This window comes from Protomyctophum parallelum, assembly GCF_964188405.1.
Source record: "Protomyctophum parallelum genome assembly, chromosome: 1".
NCBI lineage: Eukaryota > Metazoa > Chordata > Actinopteri > Myctophiformes > Myctophidae > Protomyctophum > Protomyctophum parallelum.
The window spans coordinates 5,517,393-5,542,126 of NC_139697.1; the positions used below are offsets into that span (position 1 = coordinate 5,517,393).

The following is a 24,734-nucleotide window of genomic DNA, read 5'->3' on the forward strand; positions in this document are numbered from 1 at the left end:
CAGATGAAACGACGCAAAAACGCTCACAGTAGAATTTGCGGCAGCTTCACGCGTCATAGCTGCTTTGTAGCTTCATGTCGCTGGCTTCCATTTGGTCGAAGAGAAAGATCTTCCGGTGTGAAAGGTCATGTGATTCAATCCAAGATGGCCGCCCCCATGGAGCTGTACTGCTGGAAAGGCGACTGGGGCTTACCCTCCATAGATGTAGACTCTCTCATTGTCCTGGTAACTATTATTATTGTAATTATTATTCTAATGGTTTTAGCTATTGTGCGAAGCCATTGATCTATCGATTGATTGAGTACATTTGGGACTTCAATGATTTTGACGTTATGATTACAGTGACCTGCTGCTGATGGGTGACGTCACCATGTCCACTAAATGTGTACATCAGTAACATATTAATGTTCAGAGGCTGAAGAAATTAAATGCTTGAACTTTATTTATTTACTGAAGTAAAAAGTAGCATTACGTCTACACAAAAGTGTCCTACATTCATAATTTGACTTGAATAAAAGTGTCAAAGTATTGACATCAAAATATACTAGCCTATACAGTACCAATGGACTAACTAAAGACAAGTACTTTAGCCTGGCTATCTGAATCTACAATGTAACTAGTAATTAAAGCTGTCAAATAACTTGTGGAGTTAAAGTACAATATTAATATTTGCCTCTGAGATGTACTTGAGTAAGAGTTACTATAAAGTGTCAAAACATTGAAATACCCATTATATATAATTAAGTACAGTATTTAATACTAATAAAATTAACCACAGCAGATTGTATCTCTCTAAAATGTATATGCAAGCTTATAGATTAGTCTGATTGCCATTGTTTTTACTTGAAAGCTTTTGGCTATTTTGAAAGTACATAAAAGAGAGTGGACGACTATGTGGAAATGATAATGAAAATATGAGATTTGTGTTAATATATATAATGGACCCCAAGTTTGGAAACTGAAATTCAGAACCAAACGTAATCTTAGTTTAGTTTAGTTTATTTGATCATCTTCACAGTAGTGACAGTAACAAAACAACTTATTTGTTAACACACGGTTACATAACAAAAAGGAACTGGAGGTGATCAAAAGGAATAGGCTGAAGCTGAAAGCTTATAAATGCCTATCCTACCATCGTCAAGAAGATTCACAACCAATTGACGAGAACCAATACGATACTCCACCCACCACTGTGTCACCATAGAGATCCACCAGGATCCCTATAAATTAATTACCATAATCATCATCATCCTCATAGGTTAAATATGTTATATACAAATGATCTTATGATATACTGCATTTAGCCAAAAGGATATGCTTGAATAGTATCTTGAATCGAGAGATGTGTCTGCTGTGTTTCACATCCTCGGTCAGGCCATTCCATATTTTCACCCCACAGACTACAAATGCTCTTCCGGGTGGTGCTAACACAGGGTTGTTGAAAGTTTGGGTCCCATCTTAACTGATAGCGTCCCTCCCTATCCCTGAGCAATTTTAGAATAATATTCACAGGAAGTAGTTTATTCCTTACTTTGTACATAATTTGTGCCGAATTCAACTAAATCTAGGAATTTCAGTGTGGAAGACCTTAAGAACAGTTCATTTGTAGGATTATAATAACCTACCTTATGTACTATTCTTAATGCTCTTTTTTGCATTATAATTAAATGCTGTAGGTTGCTTCTATAGGCGTTTCCCCACACCTCCACACAATGTCAGATATGGTAATATTAGTGTGTTATATAATGTAATCAGTGACTTAAATTTAGTATATGTCTGGTTTTGCCTAGTACACCAACACTTCTAGCTAATTTTGAACGGATATATTTTATATGGGGTTTCCAACTGAATTTGTCGTCTATAATCACTCCCAAAAATATGTTCTCATTAACTCTTTCTTTGTTTATATTGTCGATCTTTAACTTAACTAGTGAATTTGATTGTATTGATTTATTTCCAAAGATCATGAATTTGTTTTTCAGGTTGAGTGATAGTTTATTAAACCATAGTTTTAGTTTACCCAGTTCAAGTGAGACCTCCTTCAACAATTGCTGAAGGTTCTCCCCAGCACAGAAGATGTTGAGGAGAATCTTGAGAAGTAGCTTTTTGTAGCTTGTATTTGTATATTTATAATATCAATGAATCAACACAAACATATTCTATAAATGGATTTCCTTGACTAAATTGATTAGTCTGAATAACCACTTATTTAACCCCATATTTTATTTTGTTGTACGATAGTGGTGTGCAAAAAATACAGAAAATAGCAGATCTACAAGCTCACATCGCAATGCGTTGTGAACGTGTAGATTGGTTGTATTCTATATATTTTTATTAATCATAATCCAACAAAGGTCTGAAATAATGGTGATGTATTGGTTTGAGGTCCCTATGTTCTTATGAAGACTTCTATCGACATGGGATGGTTGCTATGAATGCTTTTGGTAGACATGGGATTGTTGCTATGATATGATAGATATGATATTTTTATTTATTTCAATGCATCATCTCGTTTTCGAGGGGTTCCTCACAGAGACAATGATGAGAAACAATCACTTCTGTTACACAATCATGTCGTCTCAAAAATATGAAAGTAAATTAAATGGAAATTCAATACATTTTTTGATAAAATAAAAATGACCTATCAAAAGTTGAGATGGTTTCCCGCTTTGAAGGCCTCTGTATGTAGACATGAGATGGTTCGGTTGCTATGAAGGCATCTGTATTCTGTAGAGGTGGGATGTTGCTGGCTTGTTGTGAATCAGTTTGTCTTCAGCCACCAGAGGGCAGTGTTTACTGCCCTAAAGTCACATTACTGTATGTACAAAAACTGTTAATTTGCAGGATTCACTTTAAAAAATAGCTGATCTACAAGCTCAAATATTGTACTCATTAATCCTGGTATTGTACACGTATTTTGTAGGCCTAATCCTGGTATTGCCTCATCTCTTGCTGGATGAGTGATGAATGAGGATAAGACAGAAGTTCTCATAATTGGTTCTACTGAGCAGAGAGAACCTGACTCGGTAACCTGACTGTAGAAAGTAACACTACAGTAAATGACTTGGGGGTTAATCATTCTTAACTTAATTTTAATACACACATTAATCATGTTATAAAGATTGCCTTTTTTCATCTTAGAAATATTGCGCGAATTACAGTCTTACAGTCGGTCGATGCAAAAACGCTGATCCACACGACCACACCTTTACTTTGGTTTCTCTCGGCCTGATTACTGCAATGCACTTTTTGAGGGAGGGCGAAATCCATTTCACCCGACCGCCGACTTACCGACCGGGTGAAATGGACTTCCCTTACTGGACTTTTTCCTGGCCTGCCCAAGAAAACAATTGACAGATTACAATCAAAATGGGACCGCCAGAGATTTAACTAAAACTAAGATGAGAGAACATAACAACTCCAGTTTTATCCTCACTACATTGGCTCCTGGTTGTTTTTAGGATTGATTTTAAAATTCTTCTAGTTGTTTGTAATGCTCTCAATGGTCTGGCACCTTCCTACCTACGCATATGACTGCCTGCCTACTAGATATGTCCCGAAACTCAGGTCTTCTAATCTACTGCTCACCTGCTCCAAGTGCCTACAATGGCATATTAATTGCTATTATCTTAATCTGTAAAGCACTTTGAGCTGCATTTCATGTCATGAAAGGTGCTGTATAAATATTGTTGTATTATTATTGTTGTAGGCCTACTCCTCTAACCCTGGTATTGTCTCTTGTAGGCTTACTCCAAGTTTGCTGGAGCTCCTCTCAAAATCCACAAGATCACCAACCCATGGAAAAGTCCTACAGGTCAGTAATAATTAAAAACTGAATGTAGAAGAAAAATGTAAAAATGTGTCCGCGACACAGGGGTGGCAGTGGCTCAGGGGTAGAGTGGCCGGGTGGCTTCCCAGTCTACAGGGCTCCCCCAGTGTCGGTGTCAGTGTTGCTCAGTGTCCTTGAGCAAGACTCTGAACCCCTATATGCTCCTGATGTGCTGGTTGGTGCCTTGCATGGTTTCCTCCATCATCAGTATGTGAATGGGTGAATAATCTATGTTAAGCGCCTCGGATAAAGGCACTATACACGATTATCTGCACATATAGTGACAATTTAAGGACTTAAGACTTTTTTTTATTTTTATTTTTTTAACATTTGTCCATAATGACTTGTTCAAAAATATGTATTGATTTATTAAATTATCACATTTCTTAATTATAATCGATTAAATGGACTTGTTTACTTAACTTTTGCAGCCCTATTATATTCTTCCTGTGATGTGTGCTTTTCCTCTCCCAGGTGTTTTACCTGCACTGAAGACCAAGGAGGAAGGCAGCGTGTCTAAAACCACTAATATTATCATTCATCTCAGAAAACAGGTAAATATGATGTTCTTGCTTTGTCTTGGTTTTGTTTGTTTGTCTTTTATGAGAAGACAATGGACAATTACAGTACAATGCAGAACCTTTTCAGGCCGTGACCCTGACAATTGGCGATACCCATTTATAGGTTTGCTTGTTTCTGCACTTTGGCTAACTTGGATCCCCTGTACCATGCTGCACTGAGATTCATAACAAACTCACCTTTCAGAACACATCACTGTATACTGTAATGCTGCAGTTACAGTAGTAGTCCTCATTGACGTCTCGCTGGCTGTATCCTTGGTATATTTTCATTTACAAAGCTATGCTTGGTGATCTCCCTTCCTACATTTCCTCCGAATTCAATTTGGACAAGAACCTCAGATCAAATGTGACCAAATTTGACTGGGAGACTGCCATTGGATTTTTTTGAATTTTTGTTTTTTCATGTCATATGAAAGCAGGGAATCATAGCTTCAAATTGACATATTGGTTGTTCAGTTTGACCCACCAGTTTTGGAGATATGGCTTATAGAGTAATGTCTTGCAGAAAACAGCGAGTTGAGAAAGCAGGTTCACTTCTGTGGTCTCTAACATTACAATAGCTACATGTTTAAGCATTTTTTTCATATGTACATGTCAATTTCAGCTCTGACACTTATTTCAGACATGCTCTAGTATGTGAAGAGTATGCCTGTGCTATTAACTCATTTTGAAAAAAAAGAAAAAAGGTTTTTCTCCTCTGGTGAAAAGCTGGAATGTGCGCGATGGCAGTCTCTCAGTCAAATCTGGTCACAAATGACTGCCTTCGGTGTGTAGTAGTACCCTCTTCTTCTTCTGAGGGGAGTAAAATTATCTCTCTTTCTTTGGCCCCTGGTTGTGGAACAACATGCAGAGTGCAGACCAGACTCAAATTGGCCTTTAAAATCCCCCTGAGAAGTTTCAAAAGGATCACCTTTAGATGTGTACTCCAACATGTTCGGATGTGTACTGGCGTGTGTACTCTGTGTAGGTCTATACATTTATTTATTTATTTTTGTACATATTGCATATTGTGTATCTACTCTAGGTAGAATTTTGCATTCTTCATTATTTAAAGTGTATCACTTTGGAGATTTCTATATGTATTTTAGGTACTTCGAGATGTATTTGTACAATTGTACTATTGTCTCGTCTGTTTTGTAATGTAATGTATGATGTAGCAAAGGGGTGTAATTTTATTTCTGCCTCTTGGCCAGTACCCACTTGAAATAAGACTTTGTCTTAAATGTGTTCTTACTTGTTAATAATGGATACATAAAATAAAAGTTAAACTGCCAGGATCATTTGTTTATTTTTGGAACACAGTTCTTATTTGACACAATATATATAAAAAGTCAGAATGTGGAAAAATACTGCAACCAAATTGCGTAAATAAATGTAGTCAGACTTTGGTGCTCTATTAAAGGTAGGGTAAGTGATATTCCTTTGTCAATATGCGTGTTCAATAACTATATTATGATAGCAATCATTGCTGTAGAGTGTTTGTTCTGTAACGTTTCTCCAGGTCTTAATTAAACAGAAAATGCAGAAAATGTTCATTTCGGGATACCAATCAGTAGATAACTCACACATGATACAGATTAAGTGATTCTTTTTTTTTTATATATATTTTTTATCCCACGATTTTGTAACCCATTTTTCTGATCCTGGGCTCTACACACCCTCCACCAACCTAGTCCCCATATATGGGGGACAAGGGGAGAACAACGAACTCATGCTTCTTTCATGCCTGAGTGTCCAAGTTGCTCCTTTACACCTGACAGGGGGGAGTTTCCCTGGTTGGACGTAGCGCGTGGAAGGAACACGTTATTCCAACCAGTTCCTTTCCCCTCCATCAGGCGCCCCGGCTGGCCAGGGGGAGGCAGTTTAGTGACCAGGATTACTGCATGTTTTTTGTGAGGGTACTTACCCTAGGGATGAGTGAAATTCTAAGTGATGACCAGGGGGCAGTCAGACAGATATTTTGTGAAGCCACTAAGGAAATCGGGACTTCCTGAAAGTTCATATAATGGCCTGTTGTGGCGCTGTATTTGGGCCCAACTTCACCTAGACTGTATTACCTTAATAAACATGGTCATGGATACTTTCTGCTTCCAGTCACTAGTTTACAGTCTCATTTCTCATGTCATAATATTCTTTTTGGAAAATTATGGTCCCATTTATTAAAAGAATGACCATAATGTTGCGTATGTTCTGAGGGGCGTGGCTACCGTTACAGTCTATGATCGGGAGCTACCCCCGTTCGAGTCAAAATAAAAACCAACGAAGAAGAAGGGGGGAAGTCTCGCCTCGTTGTCTGGGTCAGCCAATGGCCAGCTGGGCCCAAACGGATCTAGAAAGATGGCGATTTACAAGGACTGACTGGCTTCATCTTACGTCCATATGAGACCCGGAGAACGCTTTGTCCATATTTATTTTACAGTCTATGGTGATGACACAAAGAAATGGGCAGACACATTTTGAACTGGAAAACTATACAGTTTAAGCTGATCAACGCTACTCTGTCCTGATTGACTGATATTTGCAACCCACCTGAACATTTATTTTCGGATTATTGAAGAACTGGAGAGACTGAGATGTTGATCTCAAACGGGATACGGGAAGTTCATGTGAAGTGGGAAGAGATGGCACTAAGAAATTTGAAAATTGGAATGTAAATGTGTGAAAAGGGGCTGTTATTGAACACTATAGCAATGAATACTATCTCAGAATATAGTTCTTTAACCTTTTAACAAAAACCCTTTTACATTTTATTTCTATTGTGATTTCTTTCAGAAATACAACGCTGACTATGACCTGTCAGCCAAGGAGGGAGCAGACACCCTAGCCTTTGTCTCTCTGCTGGAGGAGAAGCTGCTCCCTGCCTTGGTAAGAAGGATCTCAGCTGGTCTGGATGTTTGACAGTATCACACAAGATCAGACATCTAGTTTGGCCCTAAAGCCTAAACCATTCATAACATTCAATTCAGTTCTTTGACACACAAGGAGCCAGCCATTTAAGACCTGGAGTGATGATGATAATAATAATAGATTTTTAGAACACTTTATTATTATACACACACTTTACATTCGTGAGAATCTGAAAGTGCTTCAATGAGCAAATGCATGAAATAAAAGTGGAAGAAACGCGGTCAATTACCTTCCCACTATATTCATTTATTTAACCCTACCTCCCAAACACACGGTTGCACAGACTTGGCAAGCTGCAGGCACACATTAAAATGGCTGACATTTTGTTTCTAGATATTATAACTACTATATTATTATTATTATTATGTACAGATCTACTCCCAGTGGTTGGACGGTAAGAACTATGTGGACGTGACGCGGCGCTGGTATGGAGAGAACATCTCCTTCCCGCTGAACTTCTTCCTGCCGAATCGCATGCACAACCAACAGCTGGACAAACTCAGACTGGTCAGAGGAGACGCCACGCTGGAGCCTGGGGAACAGCTGGAGAAAGAGGTCTGTGTGTGTGTGTGTATGTGTATGTACCGTATGTGTATGTTACAGTACAATTGAAAAAAAACATTCACATTTGAAAAAGCTGTGCTCGTTTTCTTGGAATTCACCTCCCGTGCTCCCAAATGTATGGTGCACACAATAGAGGGTATGCGTGTGACATCATCAAACCCGGAAGTTATGGCAAAACCTACTTTCTGGCCTTGACAGCCCATTCATCCGAACAGAAAAGTTGTACTTGATTGCATTAAATGATGATAAACGACATTAAACTCAGTTTGTAATTTTGCCACTCGATTTGCCATTCACTTTATGCATTTATGCATACCCTCTATCGGCAAGTGGTGTGATCAATTACCCCACACCAATCGTCAACGCACCTGTCAATTGTGTGCCCTGTATGTTTGTGCTTCCCAAACATCGACTGTTCCCAAAGGAAGTTTTCATGTTTTCAGTCCAGCTCTTCCTCGTGGAATAGTGCCGAAATGAAGGACAATAGACTGAGGGTATGCGCATGCATAAAGTCAATGGCAAATCGAGTGGCAAAGTGAGTTTAACATCGTTTAATCAGATAGGACCTTTCTGTTTCCATGTACGGGCTGTCAAGACCAGAAAGTTGGGTTTTTTGACACTCAGTAGGCGTTCCCGCATAACTTCCGGGTATGATGACGATGTCACGCGCATACCCTCCATATCTTACTCCAAGTCTTAGCAATTAATTATTGGGTGAGTACACACACAGTGCTACAAGTTTAAATGCTGACGAGGTCAGTCTGCTAACCGTGTGTGGATAGGACCGATCTATGGCTATGTACTATATCATGTATGTGTCTCATGTGTTTCTTTACAGTTGTACCATGATGCTCTGGAGTGCATGACCCTGCTATCGCAACGCCTCGGATCACACAAGTTCTTCTTCGGTGATTCGTAAGTACAACAAAGTTGAAAACTTTGAAATACGACGTATGCCTATGATGGCTGGCAAGCTCATTGTGTTGTAGTTAACTATAAAATGGTTTCTTCCAGGCCATCATCATTGGATGCCTGTGTTTAATTTAGTTGTAGCCTAGTTATCTTTAATACAACAGTAACAACAGCCGAATCAAGCCGATATACAATGTGACATGTAACATGTTATGAGCTTGTAGATCTTTTACTTTGGTACTCAAAGTATATTTTTATGCTAAAATATTTTTACATTTCAAGCTCCAAAACACCACACCACTTGTCAAGGGGTGGGGGGGTGTCAAGTGGTGTGGTGTTTTGGAGCTTGTGATGCATGCAATGAGTACTTTTACTACATATAATATTTTTTTTGGCTTGAAGCTGTCCACATTGTTGAGCGGTGCGTCCGCTCCATTACGGAGCTATGTGTCTCCCTATGTACTGTATGTGTACGCGTCCCAGCACGGAAAGCTGCAACACGATAACTCGACCGTTTTGGATGTGGGAAGGAATAATACTTTCTACTTAACACTAAGGGCTCCATTTTCGTCATCGCTAAACCCCTTATCCCTGAACTTCTTATTGTTAATAATTCTGGATTAATGCTCATTTATCAAATCTCGGTTTCTCGTCTACAGCTACCTGTGCATAATCAAATCTATCTCGTTTATACGTTTGTGGCGTTAATAACCCTGTCGCATCCAGGCCGTCGCCATTGGATGCCTACGTGTTTTATTATGTTAGTTGTAGTTAACTCTAACCCTGTCTCATCCAGGCCATCGCCATTGGATGCCTACGTGTTTTATTATGTTAGTTGTAGTTAACTCTAACCCTGTCGCATCCAGGCCGTCGCCATTGGAGGCCTACGTGTTTTATTATGTTAGTTGTAGTTAACTTTAACCCTGTCTCATCCAGGCCGTCATCATTGGAGGCCTACGTGTTTTATTATGTTAGTTGTAGTAAACTTTAACCCTGTCTCATCCAGGCCGTCGCCATTGGAGGCCTACGTGTTTTATTATGTTAGTTGTAGTTAACTTTAACCCTGTCTCATCCAGGCCGTCGTCATGTTTTATTATGTTAGTTGTAGTTAACTTTAACCCTGTCTCATCCAGGCCGTCGCCATTGGAGGCCTACGTGTTTTATTATGTTAGTTGTAGTTAACTTTAACCCTGTCTCATCCAGGCCGTCGTCATTGGATGCCTATGTGTTTGGTCACTTGGCTCCTGTGTTGAAGATGAAGTTGCCCAACGGGAAGCTGCAGCAACACCTCGGCTCCCTGGACAACCTGAGACAGTTCTGCACCAACATCCTGGTACTCTACTTCCCAAACACAGGACAAGGTGGGCCGTCGGTTGGTTGGTTGGTTGGTTGGTTGGTTGGTTGGTTGGTCGGTCGGTCGGTCGGTCGGTCGGTCGGTCGGTCGGTCGGTCGGTCGATTGGTTGGTCGGTTGGTTGGCACAACTTGGCAGTGTTGATTTCGTCTACTAAAACTATGACGAAAGATCTTCGTCGACTATCTTTTTTCTCTAACGAAAACTACATAAATACTAAGCCATGATGACTGAAAGGTCTGAAACTAAGACAATTTCGTCAACAAATAAAAACTACTAAAATGTTAGGGATGGACTAGTGGAATGCAACCAAGTGTAAAATCAGGCATTAATTAAGGCACGGCCAAAATATTTTTTTGTTGACTAAATATACTGTCAAATATACTGAAATATACTGATATTTAGTCAGGTGACTTAAATATGACAAACAAAATGAAATGTTCTTTAAAAAAACTATAGCTAAAACGTAATCAAAATGTGCGGTCAAAATGAACACTTGCCTTGTGTTCCTCTCTGTCAGAGCCTCCGTCGTCCGGTAAGTCTCCAGGCCAGACGGATAGCGGCGGCAGCAGCAGCAGTGACTTTGACAACGAGCCTCATAAGAGACGGAACCAGTTGCTGTCGGTGCTGTTCGCCGTGGGAGCCATGCTAGGCTACGCCATCCTGACGGGCATCTTGAGCATCGAGCGCGTGCAGCCACAGTTGGCGCTAGAGAGGCCTAGCCAGGTGGAGGACGAGGTGGACGAAGAGGAGGACTAATAGCGGGCTTTCCTCCCTTTAAAAAAAAAGGGGGCGTTAAAGGAGCACTTCGGCCATTTTCGTCCGACAAGAAGCGCAACCTGACTCTGTTTGACCAGAATGGAACAGAGCCTTCATTCGTATCATCGGTAACACCTGAAGGAAGTAGGGAAGGGGCCCATGTTCTTTCCAAAATGGGGTGCATAGAGCTTATTGCATGGTCCTCATATCACTAATGCTTCTAAAAAATTGTACCATTTGTCTACTCACTCGCGTTCGGAAATACCGCACCGGAGCGCACTCGCCTATTTGTTTGCATCCGAACGTGCCCTGTGACTCATTGGTGGGCTTTGGACAGTTCGGTAGACCTGCCTACAAGTCAGACAGTCGGTGGGCAGGTTTGGTCATTTCAAATAAGCACGCTAACTTTCCAGAAAGAGAGAGGCTGTATTTTTGCTTGGAATCCCCATCGATGATGTAGGTGGTTTCTGAACTGTCCACAGCCCACCAATGACACGGTGAGTAGACTGAAATGATTGAAAATGCCTGAAGCGTTCCATTTAACAACGTCAAATGTATTCCATAAATATATATGCTTTGTAAGAAAGGACAATATGGAGAATGGAAATGCATTCCTCAACAACTCAATCACCAGATCCTGAGTATTCATTGAACTCGGAGGGTAAACATACATTGCACTCTCAGGGTTATTTCACCCCATGATTTTTTTCTCCTATCAATCTCTCACCTCGTGAAAGCCTTAAATACGTCGAGAATGGTTGTTTTTGTGCATTCCTTTACAGTGAATGAGTAATCCATAAATGAAGCGAATGAAACTTGATGAAACGTCTGGAAACCTTGTAAGTCCAAAACTGTTACTTTTCAGGAAAAAATAGTTCCAATGAATCCAATGTAGTTATTATTTAGTCATGAGCTCTAATTTTCATTGTTTCCATATTCATAAAACACTTAACTTTCAAAACGCTTAAAAAGTTGCAAAAATAGAAGATCTTTAACCCATTTTGACCTAAGATCAGATTCTAAAAATGTCTTCTACATCCTGACCTACAAGCTCGCTATTTTTCAATAGCTAAAGAATAACATAATGCTAACACATAATGCTACTTTTGTGTGACACTAGTTGTATGATGATTGATGAAGTAGGGCAATCATTTACGAAAAGTAAAATTTTAAGTTGAAATATGGAGACACAAGGTTTTTGCCCAACGATCTGTTTATAAACTCCAAAAGAACTCTCACTGTATAATCCAAGTGTTTCGCGTATTTGTCCATCGTGTGCAAAACACCACCATTTCACTAAAGATCTTAGCGTTAAAAATACTTCTGTTATAAACCGGGGCAATGAAAAAGCAGTGTTTAGGGCGTTTATGACCCTTGTCTAGGGGTGCCAAGGAACATGACACAAACACAGGGTAGATTTGTCAAAGTATATTTTGATGCTAAAACCCTTGTACATTACAAGCTCCAAAACAGGTGCTCCCTTCTGTGACGCACACGGAAGCTTGGCAATCTTCCACGTGGACTCGCCCTCCCTGTGAGATACAGACGCCCAAGAGCCAAAGTAGGTACTGTCTAACTTTCTATGTCTATGTCCTGGGTGCCCCAGCTAGGGTCCCTTGACACTTATTGATCTGTAACTCTGATCCATTTGGTTCCATGTGAACACTCAAGAGTGGCGTCCTTGAAACAAATATAATAGGCACAGGGTGAGAAAATGATAGAAAACCAAGTTGTGAAGTAACCTTTCAAAAGAACACTCAGGACTTGTAGGTGGAGCTTTAACTTGTGTGTGCACTTTTTTTTTTTTTTAGTTTTTTATATGGGAGGAGCCGCACTGTACCAATGTTCATAAGAGTCTCTGAGGCCATGGTCACACCAAATCTGTTGTTTGTCCTGAATCCTAATTAGAATCAGATTATTTTTTATTAAGTGTGAACAGCATATATCCACATGGAAACTGATTGTGAGTCAGATTTGAAGCACATTTATAGGTGGTTTGAAATGTGATTAAAATTTGATCTCTAAACGTGTTTCGCAGTCTGAACACACTGGCGTCACTGAAGCCTGATTTATATAATCAATCGTATGACCGTGTCACTAGCTATTTCCAGCTATCTCTGAATACACAAATTGGATGTCATCACTTGTCATCTCTTAAGTTCAGACTTGAGAAACAAATGGTATTTGCCTGCAGTCCGAACAAAAAGCTACATTTTAAGACAGTTAAATTCTAATCAACACAGTGGAAGACCTTCCCTTTGTTCGGCTTGGTGTGGGTGTAGGAACACTTCCTGTAATGTTTTGTCTTCGGCAAACAGAAATCCTTTGACTTGATTTTAAGGTCATTAAAAAGTTTCAATTCTGAACCATGGTGTCTCACAAGATGTCTGTCAGTGATAATGTCAACTTGGGGCACGGTGGCACAGTTGGTAGTGCTGTCGCCTCACAGCTAGAAGGTCCTGGGTTCGATTCCCACTCGGGACGCTGTGAGTGCTGGCGGCGTGTTTCCTCCTCCGCGTCATCAGTGCCCATACCCGAAGGCGGGGTTGGTGAAAGGGCCTTTCTGTGTGGAGTTTGCATGTTCTCCCCGTGTCCCCTAGGGTAGATACCCTCACAAAAAAAACATGCAGTAATCCTGGTCACTAAACTGCCTCCCCCTGGCCAGCCGGGGCGCCTAATGGAGGGGAAAGGAACTGGTTGGAATAACGTGTTCCTTCCACGCGCTACGTCCAACCAGGGAAACTCCCCCCCTGTCAGGTGTAAAGGAGCAACTTGGACACTCAGGCATGAAGGAAGCATGAGTTCAAGTCCGTTGCTCTCCCCTTGTCCCCCATATATGGGGACTAGGTTGGTGGAGGGTGTTTATTGCCCAGGATCACATTAGATGATTGACACAGGGGTGAAAAATGGGTGGGATAAAAAAAGATAATGTCAACTTGTATGCAAATGTGTGACCCCCACATCTAATGGCAGGTTTATTATCCACCGGCTTTTTCTCACACTTTTGCATAATCGTTTTTGGCTGGGGACCCCCGGAAATGTCTTGCATCCCCGCCTGCTCCCCTCCCCACTCCCAATACACATTGACCGCTACAATAACCTTACATCTACTTTAAATGACTCAACCAATATATAGTTTTTCAAACACACACAACTCACTGTTCAACATGTACAAATACACTCATGAGCAGGGCCCATTATTACTGTTCAACACAATTACAATAATTTATTACTATTCAACACAAATACACTTGTGAGTGGGGAAAACACACAACTCACTGTTCAACATATACAAATACACTTGTGAGTGGGGAAAACACACAACTCACTGTTCAACATATACAAATACACTTGTGAGTGGGGAAAACACACAACTCACTGTTCAACATATACAAATACACTCGTGAGCAGGGCCCATTATTACTGTTCAACATACTCATCTCATGAGCAGTATTTGAACATGAATCTTCAACCGCATAGTGCTTTAAATTACTCAACCAATATATTGTTTTTCAAACACGCATAACTCACTGTTCAACAAATGCACTCATGAGTAGGGCCCATTTATTACTGTTCAACATATACAAATACACTCATGAGTGGCCCATCAAGCCCAAAAAGGCTTGAAATATTTCATTTTGTTTAATGAATCCCCCCCCATCCTAAATGGCTCAACCAATATATTGTTTTTCAAACACACAACTCTCTGTTCAACAAGTGTGTTATATATATATATATAGTAGCTTTGTTGTTGCAAGGAAAATGGTAAAATTAGACTTGGTTGTTCTAGTCTCAGATCGGTTCAAACACCGCTCCCACGGACCCGGAAGTATCTCTGGAGGGCGTGATTATGTCACGGCTAAAATACTGTCTGGCTGTTGTGTTGTGGCTAAATGCTATATAAAGGCTGTGAGCATTTGTGGCTCTGTGAGCCAGACGAGGTTTCCATTGCAATGATCAGCCGTCATGTGAGTTTGGCTCCTTTTACTTGAGTAAAAACGCTCATACTTTTAAGTCTGAATTCTTGTCTTTTTGCCTCATTTGTGTTGTGTATTGTTTTTTCTGAGCATGTACAGATCCTGCAGATTCCCATAACATGTGGAGGTTTGAGCCACCAACATTGTTGACTGTATGCTGTACTTTGCTGACCACACGCAAGTGAGTATGGGGGACTGTTAACAATCACCGACCCCCCCCCCCCCCCCCATAGTGCGCCCGCCATACCCCCCTCCTCTTCCGGATCAACACACCGTGCCTCTTCCTCGGCTCCTCCCCGTGGCCGACGCAGCGTGTCTCCATCGAAACTGCCGCAATGCGCCATCCAGAGGCTGTGCGCCTGAATCAGTCTTCGTCCAGGTGGTACATGCGTCCATAGAGGCACGCAGTGACCAGTCCAGCTACCATGTTTGAGTGTTTGATGGTCACCCTGCCGCCTCTGGTCCTGGCCACCTGCTTTGGCTGCTCAAAGACCACACCACTGGCCAGCACCGACGGGTACACATGTCGCGTACCGAACACGCCCTCCAGCACAAAGTCCATTTTAGACTCTGCTTCGTCCACTTCCTGTCCACAGGAGCTGGCCTGTGTCCCTGCACAGCGGACTAGCGCACACACCTTTTGAGAGAAATGGGTCACATGATTATTATTAGACAGCCTTTATAACTTTTACATCCTATAGGGGTTCCCAAACCTTTCCATCTAAAGGAACCCCAAATAGAAGGAAAATCTTTTGATTTAAATGAAAATTACATTTGTGAGGATTTTACACTTTGAAACCTTTCCTATACCTACCATACTAGACCAGAAATTAAGTAATTTGAGGGAGTGCATTTTATAGATTGTTATCAAAGCATTTCTGGCGCCACAATCGAGCCTCTGAAGAAGCCTTTTAGTCGTTTAAACCACTTAAGATTTTAGAAATTCAAAACGGGTTTTCTCATCTGTACCTGCAGGGCATATCGGCCATTCACAGTGTGTGTGCCGGCGAATGCTCCCAGTGCGTAGAGCTCCGTACTGCCGCCCTCTGGGGACCTCCAGTACTGCAGGTGGCAACAGAGAGGGCCATCGCACACCGTCAGTTCACCCACTGAGCCACGTAGAGGGGCGAAAGTGAAGGGGTCGTACATCATGGATGAGGTGAAGGTGTCAGAGGATGTAGCCTGGAAGGATGGAGGTGCATGAGGAGAAGCAAAGGTCTGACAACTGTCCTCCTGCAGGGAATATACAGAATCAACGGCTTTCTCCTCTATGTGCACTGCTGCCCCTCTGTCTCCTGTCCACAGTGGGTCCAAGACAGGCACTCTGGCCACCAGCAGCTTTCCCTCCTCCGGATCTCCGTGCCGGGCGTGATGGTGGAGAACCGAGACCGGGCTGAAGATCCCGCTGCCGGTCATGCCCAGTGCGTCGCTGCGGATGTTAGCTGCCAGTATGGAGACACCGGCACCCAGGCTGAAGGCCCGCTGGAACTGAACGGCCGCCAGCAGAGGAAGCTGGTTCATCCACGCCGTGGGGTAGACGAGCTGACGCACACCCTGAGGGAACGCAACAGGTGGGCAGCGGTAGACATAAACATTAGCTGCTGTTAGAGCCATTTTCTATTTATGATGATTTGTATTTATTCTGATTATTATTGCCCGCTTTATGAACTGTATGTTTTTGTGGTTATTTAATTATCTAATTATGCTATGGATTTGACATGGTAAATGGAGGTTTCCCCTCCCCTTTTTGAGAAAGGATATGTAGGTGCAGGGCACCTGACGACACACAGACGGGGAAGCGTCACAGTTTGTTGACCGCGCTCATACAGGCTCTTTTTGTTTTATTTGAATACAAGTTTAAGTTATGTGACGGAGAAATAAATGTTTTGATGCAACTGAATTATCCGATCTCCGTGAGTATTTTAATCTACAAGAAGAGAGGCGACGCGAGTTATACAGCAACAATAGACTGCACCACCCCGACCAACAGTGGCCTTATTTGTTTGTTAAGAAAGGCCACGATAGCTGCTGTATACGTCTTGGATCGGACTTTATTTATCCTCGCTGATCGCAATCATCAGAATTAATCACAATCATTTTTGCATAATCGATGGATCTGTTTCCATTCGATCTGTATTAAAAACAGCTGAATGGTATGGGACAGAAATGTCATATTTCCATAATTATTTCCACGTTGTTTCAACTTTTCTTATGTTAAAAAAGTGAATGAATTAAATGGCTAAACAATTAATCAATGCTTAACCCATTCTGAACGGGCACCCATTTTGGTGTCGGCATCATGTTATGCTTTAGCTATTGAAAAATAGCAGATCTACAAGCTCATATCGCGCCACCGAGTGGCGCGATACGAGCTTGTAGGTCTGCTATTTTTGAATAATCGAAGAACGACTGACATTTTTTTAGAATCTGATCTCAGGTCAGAATGGGTTAATCAGACCAGTGTGTGTCCGGCGGAAACCTCGTATGAATCTGATCTCAGGTCAGAATGGGTTAATTGTTTAAACTCCAGACAGAATTGTTTAAACTCCAGACATTGGTTAAAATATAGATAGAAGGGATATTTTGGTCAAATGTATTGACATTACAGTAGGTCAATTATCCCAGCAAGCCAAATGACGTCATGATGACGTCCTCCAGTGACTCCGGTGACGTTCAGGACAAGGCCAGATCACAGCCCATATGGGGATGATCTTTACGTCATTTCCAGGACGTCTTCACCAGTTAAAATAATATAGCTTATTCTGGGCTAGATCTGACTAGTTATGATATGACTTAAGTTGATGTGGCCTCTATCGGACTCTCTCTGATTCATCCAGGGACGTCTGTCTTAGTGGGCAGAATTTATGTTGCTTGAAATCAGGTGATATTCTGGGCCAGATCTGACTAGTCTTTGTTTGACTTGATTTGGCCCCAATAGAGACGTCACGAATAAAGTCAAGGTCCTGACCGTGCTTGCTGGGTATATATAGTGCAGCATGTAATGAAATGGAATAGACGCTGGACACAAGTTCTGTGGTTGTGTTCTGACCTTCTCCAGCAGTGTCACGGTGGGGTCATGAAACATGAGGTCAAAACAGGTCAAAACGCCAAATTTCCCAGCGAACGGCGTGTCAAAGGTGACAACCTCCAGGCTGGGGGGCTTGTCGAAGGCATTCTCAAAATAAAGGTTGTGTTTGTGGTAGCGTGCCACCAGCACACCATCGGACCTGGAGCCAAAAACATTTGTGAGACTAATTAAATCAAGTTAATAAAATAAGAAATAACAGATGCAAGCAGCAATGAACGGGGTCAGTAAAATTATTATGAGAAGATGAAGAGTAAGATGATTAGATGAAGAACATAAAGACAATTACTTTCATAGCAATATGCAGATGAAGAAACAACCAAAACATTATGTGGTTGTTCACAGTGAGTTGAACTCGCAACCATGCGACACCAACCAACACTGCTTGTCAATGTCAGGTCCGGGGACCAGCAGGGGGGAAAAAAGGGGTCCTTAACAGGTCTGTAAAAAAATTGACCCTTCCATTTGTACTCAGAGTTAAATTCACACTGAGGATTTTACAGTGTAGATTGGGCTCCCAGAGATAAGAAATACAATCAAAATGTGGCCTAATGCATATCAAACTTTTCAGGTGTCCCACAGAGTCCCTGTCCCACATTGTAACTGGCATCTGTGTTCAAATGCCCTAATTACTACCGGTAATAGTTAGTCTCCTGATAGTTGGCTTTCTGTTGTAAAGCTCTCACATTGTCTCTTTTCCTGCAAGATGTGTTTTTAAGCCTGTTAAAATAACATGAGAAATATTCCCCTAGGAGGCTATACAGTACCAAGTCACCCTGTACTATACCCATGACCAAATTTTTTATTTTATAACAAACTATGAGATGCCAGAGGGGTTTAATAACAAAATGATAGGCAATATTCTGCCTATGGTCGAATATGACATCAAGGCATTTTAATAGCAACGTATTTTAAGTAATATGGTGCTAATCCCACACAAGCGATACTTCTGTCCCTCAAATGAACAGTTTGGATCTGGTCACCCAGTTCCCCAATAAATGCTGCCATGCTGAGGTCTGTGTTGTTGTGTACCTAAAGACCACATCTGTGTTAAACTGCAAGCGGCCGTCAGAAGGACAGGAGGAGGACGTGGGGTCTGGACTTGGACCGCAAGGCTGCACCCCTGCCATGTTGGCCACCAGGTAGAGGCGGTTACGACGGGCCATGCAGCTCAGCCGCTGGAGAACCTGAAGGGGAGATCAAGTGCGTTTGAGGCGGACTGTCCATTGCAGTAGTGCAGGCTCAGAACTTCTGCCTGATGACCTAAAGCCTAATATTTCCCTTTGGGCTATATAGTGGATAAGATGATGGCTTTCCACGCGGGAGACCCTGTGTGTGTGTGTGTGTGTGTGTGTGTGTGTGTGTGTGTGTGTGTGTGTGTGTGTTTTTATTACTACTTGTAAGGGCCAAATATCCCTACAAGTATGGCAGAATTTGAGAAAAAGGTTTGTGACGACAATCTTCTAGAGTTAAACTTCAAATTTAGAGGTTAGGTTCAGGCTGGGGTTGGTGTTATTATGCCTGATGTTCACTTAGTTGCAGACAAGCAACTAGTTCACAAAACATCACAGCGAGAGTGATCGGTTGTGAGCTTGTATAGATATGCTATTTTGTTTTAGTATTTAAAAAGGGTAAAAAAGTAAATCCTGAAATTGGTGCCCTGTTAAAGTATCAAGTACAACATGTGTGCGTGCGTGTACCTCAGTCTTGCGGTATTTGTCAGGCTGTGTGCAGGGGTTCCAGCTCTCTAGCTGAGGCTTGGGTACAGTCTCCAGGTATCCAGAGATGGATGAACGGCTGTAGTTGAAACCCTGAATGCCATCCTCTGGAAACACCAAGATCTGGACACCCTGTGAGAAGAGGAGAATAAAATGGAATGGGATATTTTACCAGCAGTGAGCTTCCATAACATCAGTGAGCTGCCATTCTGGCACTCGGGTCTTGCTCAGGGACACACATCAACACATTGCTGGCCTACCTGGCCTGGAATCGTACCTGGGAGTCTGGGACTACCACTGGGACTCTGGCTCCCCAGGCGGGTGCCGGGCTCACTGACCATTAGCCACCCGGTAAGGGCTGCAACTATTTATTTTTGTCCTTAATGATAATTCTGTTCATGCGTTTTCTATTATTTGAATGAACAAACCTTTTTATATATATTTTATTATACCAACAAATTGTTGTAAAATGTCTTATTTATAATTGAGTTGATTTAAAAGTAAAAGGATTCGTCTGAATAGCTACTTGAAACCCTATTTTATGTGACGCGACCGACGTGTTGTGAACTTGTAGATCTGCTATTTTTAGGTATTTTTAAAATAATAAAACTGTTTTTACATTTAATAAATAATGGAATAAATCGATTAGTTTAATGGTTATAGCTCTGGTCCATGAACTTAAGGACAGAAGTCGTTAATTAAGGCTATGGACCAGAGCTAGTTTGATGGTTAACTGTTGCATCCCTAGAAGGATGCAACAGTTTTATATTGCATTTTGTGGTGTGGTGAATCCTGGCATAATGATCATACACCTCTGTTTACAAATGCAATCCAGTCAAGCAGCCTACATGTTGCGCTGCCCTGGCAGCCTGCTCCTCATAGATATCCAGGTTCTTCCACATGTGCTCCAGCGCCGCCTCTCGGGACGCGGGCGCGCCTGGCTCCGGGTTCAAGATCACCCGGTGTTCGTACACTGCAGCAATGTACGAAGATGAACCGCCAACCTTGTTTTCCGTTCGACATGACGACGGACAAACAACGACGAAGACGAACGTCCATAGAGCTCTGGAATGCATGGCGATGCATGCCAGTTGTATAAAGATGACCTGACCAGTCCCGACTAGACCAAAGTACAAAGTAGTAGAACACGGGTCAAAAATGGTTGTGTTGTGTAATTTTCTCACTCCCCCCAGAATAACTCCTCCTTCACGTGAGCGCGCATGTTGTTTTCAGTTCGGCCAGCAGCTGGCGCGAGATAACCTTTATCTCTGCAAGTAGTAACTAGATATTTACTGCCTTACACTCTTAAAAACAAATAAATATATATAGGCCTATGTTATTAGAAGTTATTAAAGTGATTAAAGTTATCAGTAGTTATAATACAAGTTTTTAGAATTAGAGTTATTATAATTTATTAAAGTTATTAGAAGTTAATAAAGTTATAAGAAGTTATTAAAGTTATTAGAAGTTGTTAGAGGTTATTGAAGTTATTATACCAAGTTAATAAAGTTATTACAATTATTAGAAGTTATAAGAAGTTTGCTCAAAGAACTAGCAAAGCGGTAGACAGTATCGCCATAATCAAGCTGCGACAGGAAGAGGCCTGTAACCAGCTTTTTGCGAGAAGCATTAGAAAAGCAGGACTTCATTCTGTAGAAGAAACTCAGCGTAATATTCACGAAATATTTGCGTATTATACATATTTGCGTATTATTCTCATAGTATTTGCGTATTCATGTATTATTTGCGTATTATTCATGCATTATTAATACGTATTATTCACATATTATACACGTAGTATTCGTGTAGTATTCGCGTATTATTATTATGTATTATATGCGTATTCTCGTATTATATGCGTATTCGCGTATTATACACGTATTATTCGCGTATTATTCACTGGGAGACAAATGAGACATCATTACAGTGCAAGGAATGAGTGCATTCGCCATGTATTTGAAGGAAGCCTGATCTAACCACTCTTAGGTTTTCTCCAGTTTATCCCTGAGTTTAAGTTTACCATATTGTTTAGGATTGTGACTTATAGCTTTATTTAATTCACCCCCTGGCTCCTCAATTAGCCAGTGGCAGGTTTTAGCTAGCTCGTGGTTTCCTGTGAGGTTAGGTTTAGCGTTAGAATTTAGGTTTACGGAAATTTGGTCTCTTCTTTTAAACTTTATCTTTTTTCGTTATTTGAGTAAAAAAAAAAATCACCCAATCATGGAGTCTCAATCATGGAGGGGGGGGGGGGGGGGGCACTGTCTGGGGAGGCACTGGGGTGGACACTGTCTGGAGAGGCACTGGGGGACACTGGGGGTCAACTGGGACTTCAGTGTGCTGTACTTACTACATCTTTCTGGTGGAATGTCTTCAGGTGGTTGGGTGTTGAGTCTCTCCTGGTGCTGTGGAGTGTTTCCAAGCCATCGTCCATGGGTGGAGGTCTTCCTCGGAAGCGTGGCCTGTCCTCAAGCCATGCTCTGCGGTCAGTGCGGTGGTCTCTGAAGAAGTTACTCTGATGCATGCTATAGCGACGTTTCGGACTGACTCAGGCAAGATTATGTTGAATTCTGAATGTAGAATGATTATTTGTGCAGAAGCCCTGGTTTTATGTGTTCCTAATGGTGGGCGTGGCTCATAGCCATCCGGCCAATTAGCTTTGTTGATGGGTGTGGTTTATAAAGAAGTAGGCTACCTCCAATCATTTTCTCACATGTATGCTTTTTAAATTTGTATTATTTTTACAATATTTTTTAAAAAGCATAGAACATGTGAGAAAATTAGTGGAGGTAGCCTACTGGCAATGTGCAAAAAACTTTTGGCAGTTTGAGATTATCTCTGACACAGCTCCACCAGGAGGCTGGCCTGGTGTCTAATAGCCTACTGTACTGCACTGTACTAACGGGAACTAGTAGAACATGCTCTCTTTTCTGTAAAATACAGAATGGAATAAAATGTCTCCTAAAAAGCTTATTATGGTCAGGCATCACCAGATCTTGGAGCTCGCTGTGCCTTATACGCCTAGTTTCTTAGCCTTACTTGTGGTTCCTCTAATGCTACTTTTTAATTCGGTTAGGTCCTGGCCTAACTAGCCCATAGCGATGCTGCATAGATTGTTGGTGGACCAAGCTCCTCTCTCCTCCTCCTCTCTCCCTTCTCCCCACCCTCTCCGTCTCCATCTCCATCTCTTCTCTCCTCTTCCATTGTCCTCTCATCCCCCTCCCCTTCTCTCCTCTCCTCCTCTCCCCCTCTCCTCTCCATCTCATCCCCTCTTTGTCTCCTCTTGCTTCTCCATTCCCTGCTTTTGTTCTCGTTTCGCAGGCTCACATGGATCTCAATTACAGACCCCCTTGGCTGTGGTTTCCATGGGATTTGACTGCTGACTGTTATTATAATGGATGTTATGTTTTGTCCCTCCTCTCTCTCCTCTCTTGTTGTTGTTGTCCATTCTCATGGCCACCTTTCACCCTCTCCCATTCTCCGCCTCTGGTTTCACCAAATCCTTTACTGGGGAGATATATTACAGGTCTCTGCTTCAACCTATTATTGAATGTAATTGAACCTATATTCGTGTTACACTTCCATGAGGATCTCAGACTTCTTGTTGGCCAGTCTATATTTGAGTTAAAAAGACTAGATGGTACTTCTTTGGCCTACTGGAAATGTGTACAGGAGCAGCAGTTTGCAAGATGAGCCCCTGACTGAAAAAAAAAGTATAGGTCATAAGAGTCTCATGTCTTAACAGGGTTTATGCGGTAAATATTTAGGCAGGGGTGTGGGTGGTTTAGCATGCTAGCAGGGTTCAGCTAGCTTCAACAGTAGTGGACGTGCACTCCTTGGCCATGTGACCCGACTTGTGACAGATGTAGCAGCTGACCTCGGCTGCCGCCTTGCCGCAGTGAACCGCCACGTGGCCGATCTCTCCGCACCTGTAACACTTGACCTTCTCGCAGCCGGTCTGGATGTGTCCAAACCCTCCGCAGGTGTAGCACTCGTTAGCCTGGTCGCAGTTCCGCGCCATGTGCCCTGCCTTGCCGCAAGTGTAGCAGACCATCTCTCGCTCCTTCTTGGGCTCCCTGCAGTCCCGGGAGATGTGTCCCTCCAGGCCACAGTTGTAACAGGCGTCCACGGTCTTCCCGCAGAAGTTGGCGACGTGACCGGGCTCTCCACAGCGGTAGCAGATCACGTACTTCCCTCGACCTCGTCCCTTGGCCCGCTCCCTCCCGGCGTTGGTACAGTTCTTGATCCAGTGGCCCGTTTGGCCACATCCAAAGCACTCGTCGTTGCTCATCTTGATTACACCTGGTTACTTGACTTTTCAAGCCGTTTTGTTTTGTTTTCTATCTCCCTCTTTGTTCTCTCCTCTTTCTCGCCTCTCTGTCTCTCCTCTGTCGCTACCTCACTATCCGTCCCTCGACGTCTGTTGTTTATTTACAAAGCACTATGAAGTCACATTCACCGTCTTATATAGTCTGACCAGAGTGTTGTGTGTGATGTCACATGCAGTTGTCAGTGCATTCCTGCGATTTGCACAGGCATCCTTCCTTGCAAAAGTGGCAAAATCTCTCAATACTGATATATTATTGATTTCAGCTCTTACAATTCCAAACATGCAAACATGACCCGCATTAATTACTTCAGTCTATATTAGTAGCTTAATGACTATAGTATTAAAAATTACACCTGTGTGAAGTGAGGGGCGCTATTATATAAATCTAACTCATTTTGTTTAGGTGATGTAAAACAAATGGTGCCAACACAACCATTAAATTCTCTTTATTGTTAATGGTATTTAGTGTCTGTGTTAGGGACAAGATTACGTAAATTCTCCCTTCCTTGTCAATGGCGTTTTTAAATCAAACATTGAACTAAAAACAAACATTAAACCTGTATATAGGAGGGGCTATACTGTATGTCTTTTTTTATGTAACTAACTATTAACAAACTCATGCATTTGAAACTAGAACCGCACTCTGTCGAGTGCCTACTTGCTTGTTGCGCACTAGTAGGCCATAAATGGCCTACTAGTGCGCAAGCAGAGAGCGCAAGTACT

The 24,734-nt window shown here is 41.9% G+C and overlaps 3 protein-coding genes across 3 annotated transcripts; 1 reads left to right on the plus strand and 2 right to left on the minus strand.

The window, feature by feature from the left end:
* Positions 1-134: 134 nt before the first annotated feature.
* On the plus strand, positions 135-13,308 carry LOC310861322 (metaxin-1-like). The gene is made up of 8 exons (XM_083768737.1): positions 135-225; positions 3,745-3,814; positions 4,304-4,383; positions 7,183-7,275; positions 7,690-7,872; positions 8,720-8,796; positions 9,997-10,154; positions 10,666-13,308. The coding sequence occupies exons 1-8, from the start codon at positions 145-147 to the stop codon at positions 10,902-10,904; spliced, it is 981 nt and encodes a 326-aa protein (XP_083624863.1). The 5' UTR covers positions 135-144; the 3' UTR covers positions 10,905-13,308.
* Positions 13,309-15,124: 1,816 nt separating this feature from the next.
* Positions 15,125-20,829, minus strand: btd (biotinidase). The gene is made up of 6 exons (XM_083772005.1): positions 20,533-20,829; positions 19,667-19,816; positions 18,999-19,153; positions 17,931-18,108; positions 15,851-16,435; positions 15,125-15,518 (listed from the first exon to the last, which is right to left on the minus strand). Exons 1-6 carry the CDS (start codon positions 20,758-20,760, stop codon positions 15,246-15,248), a joined length of 1,569 nt encoding a protein of 522 aa, XP_083628131.1. The 5' UTR covers positions 20,761-20,829; the 3' UTR covers positions 15,125-15,245.
* Positions 20,830-23,483: 2,654 nt separating this feature from the next.
* LOC310875075 (uncharacterized protein) lies at positions 23,484-24,269 on the minus strand (the record flags this gene model as incomplete). The annotated part of the gene is made up of 1 exon (XM_083788124.1): positions 23,484-24,269. The coding sequence occupies exon 1, from the start codon at positions 23,970-23,972 to the stop codon at positions 23,484-23,486; it is 489 nt and encodes a 162-aa protein (XP_083644250.1). The 5' UTR covers positions 23,973-24,269.
* Between the last annotated feature and the right edge of the window lie 465 nt (positions 24,270-24,734).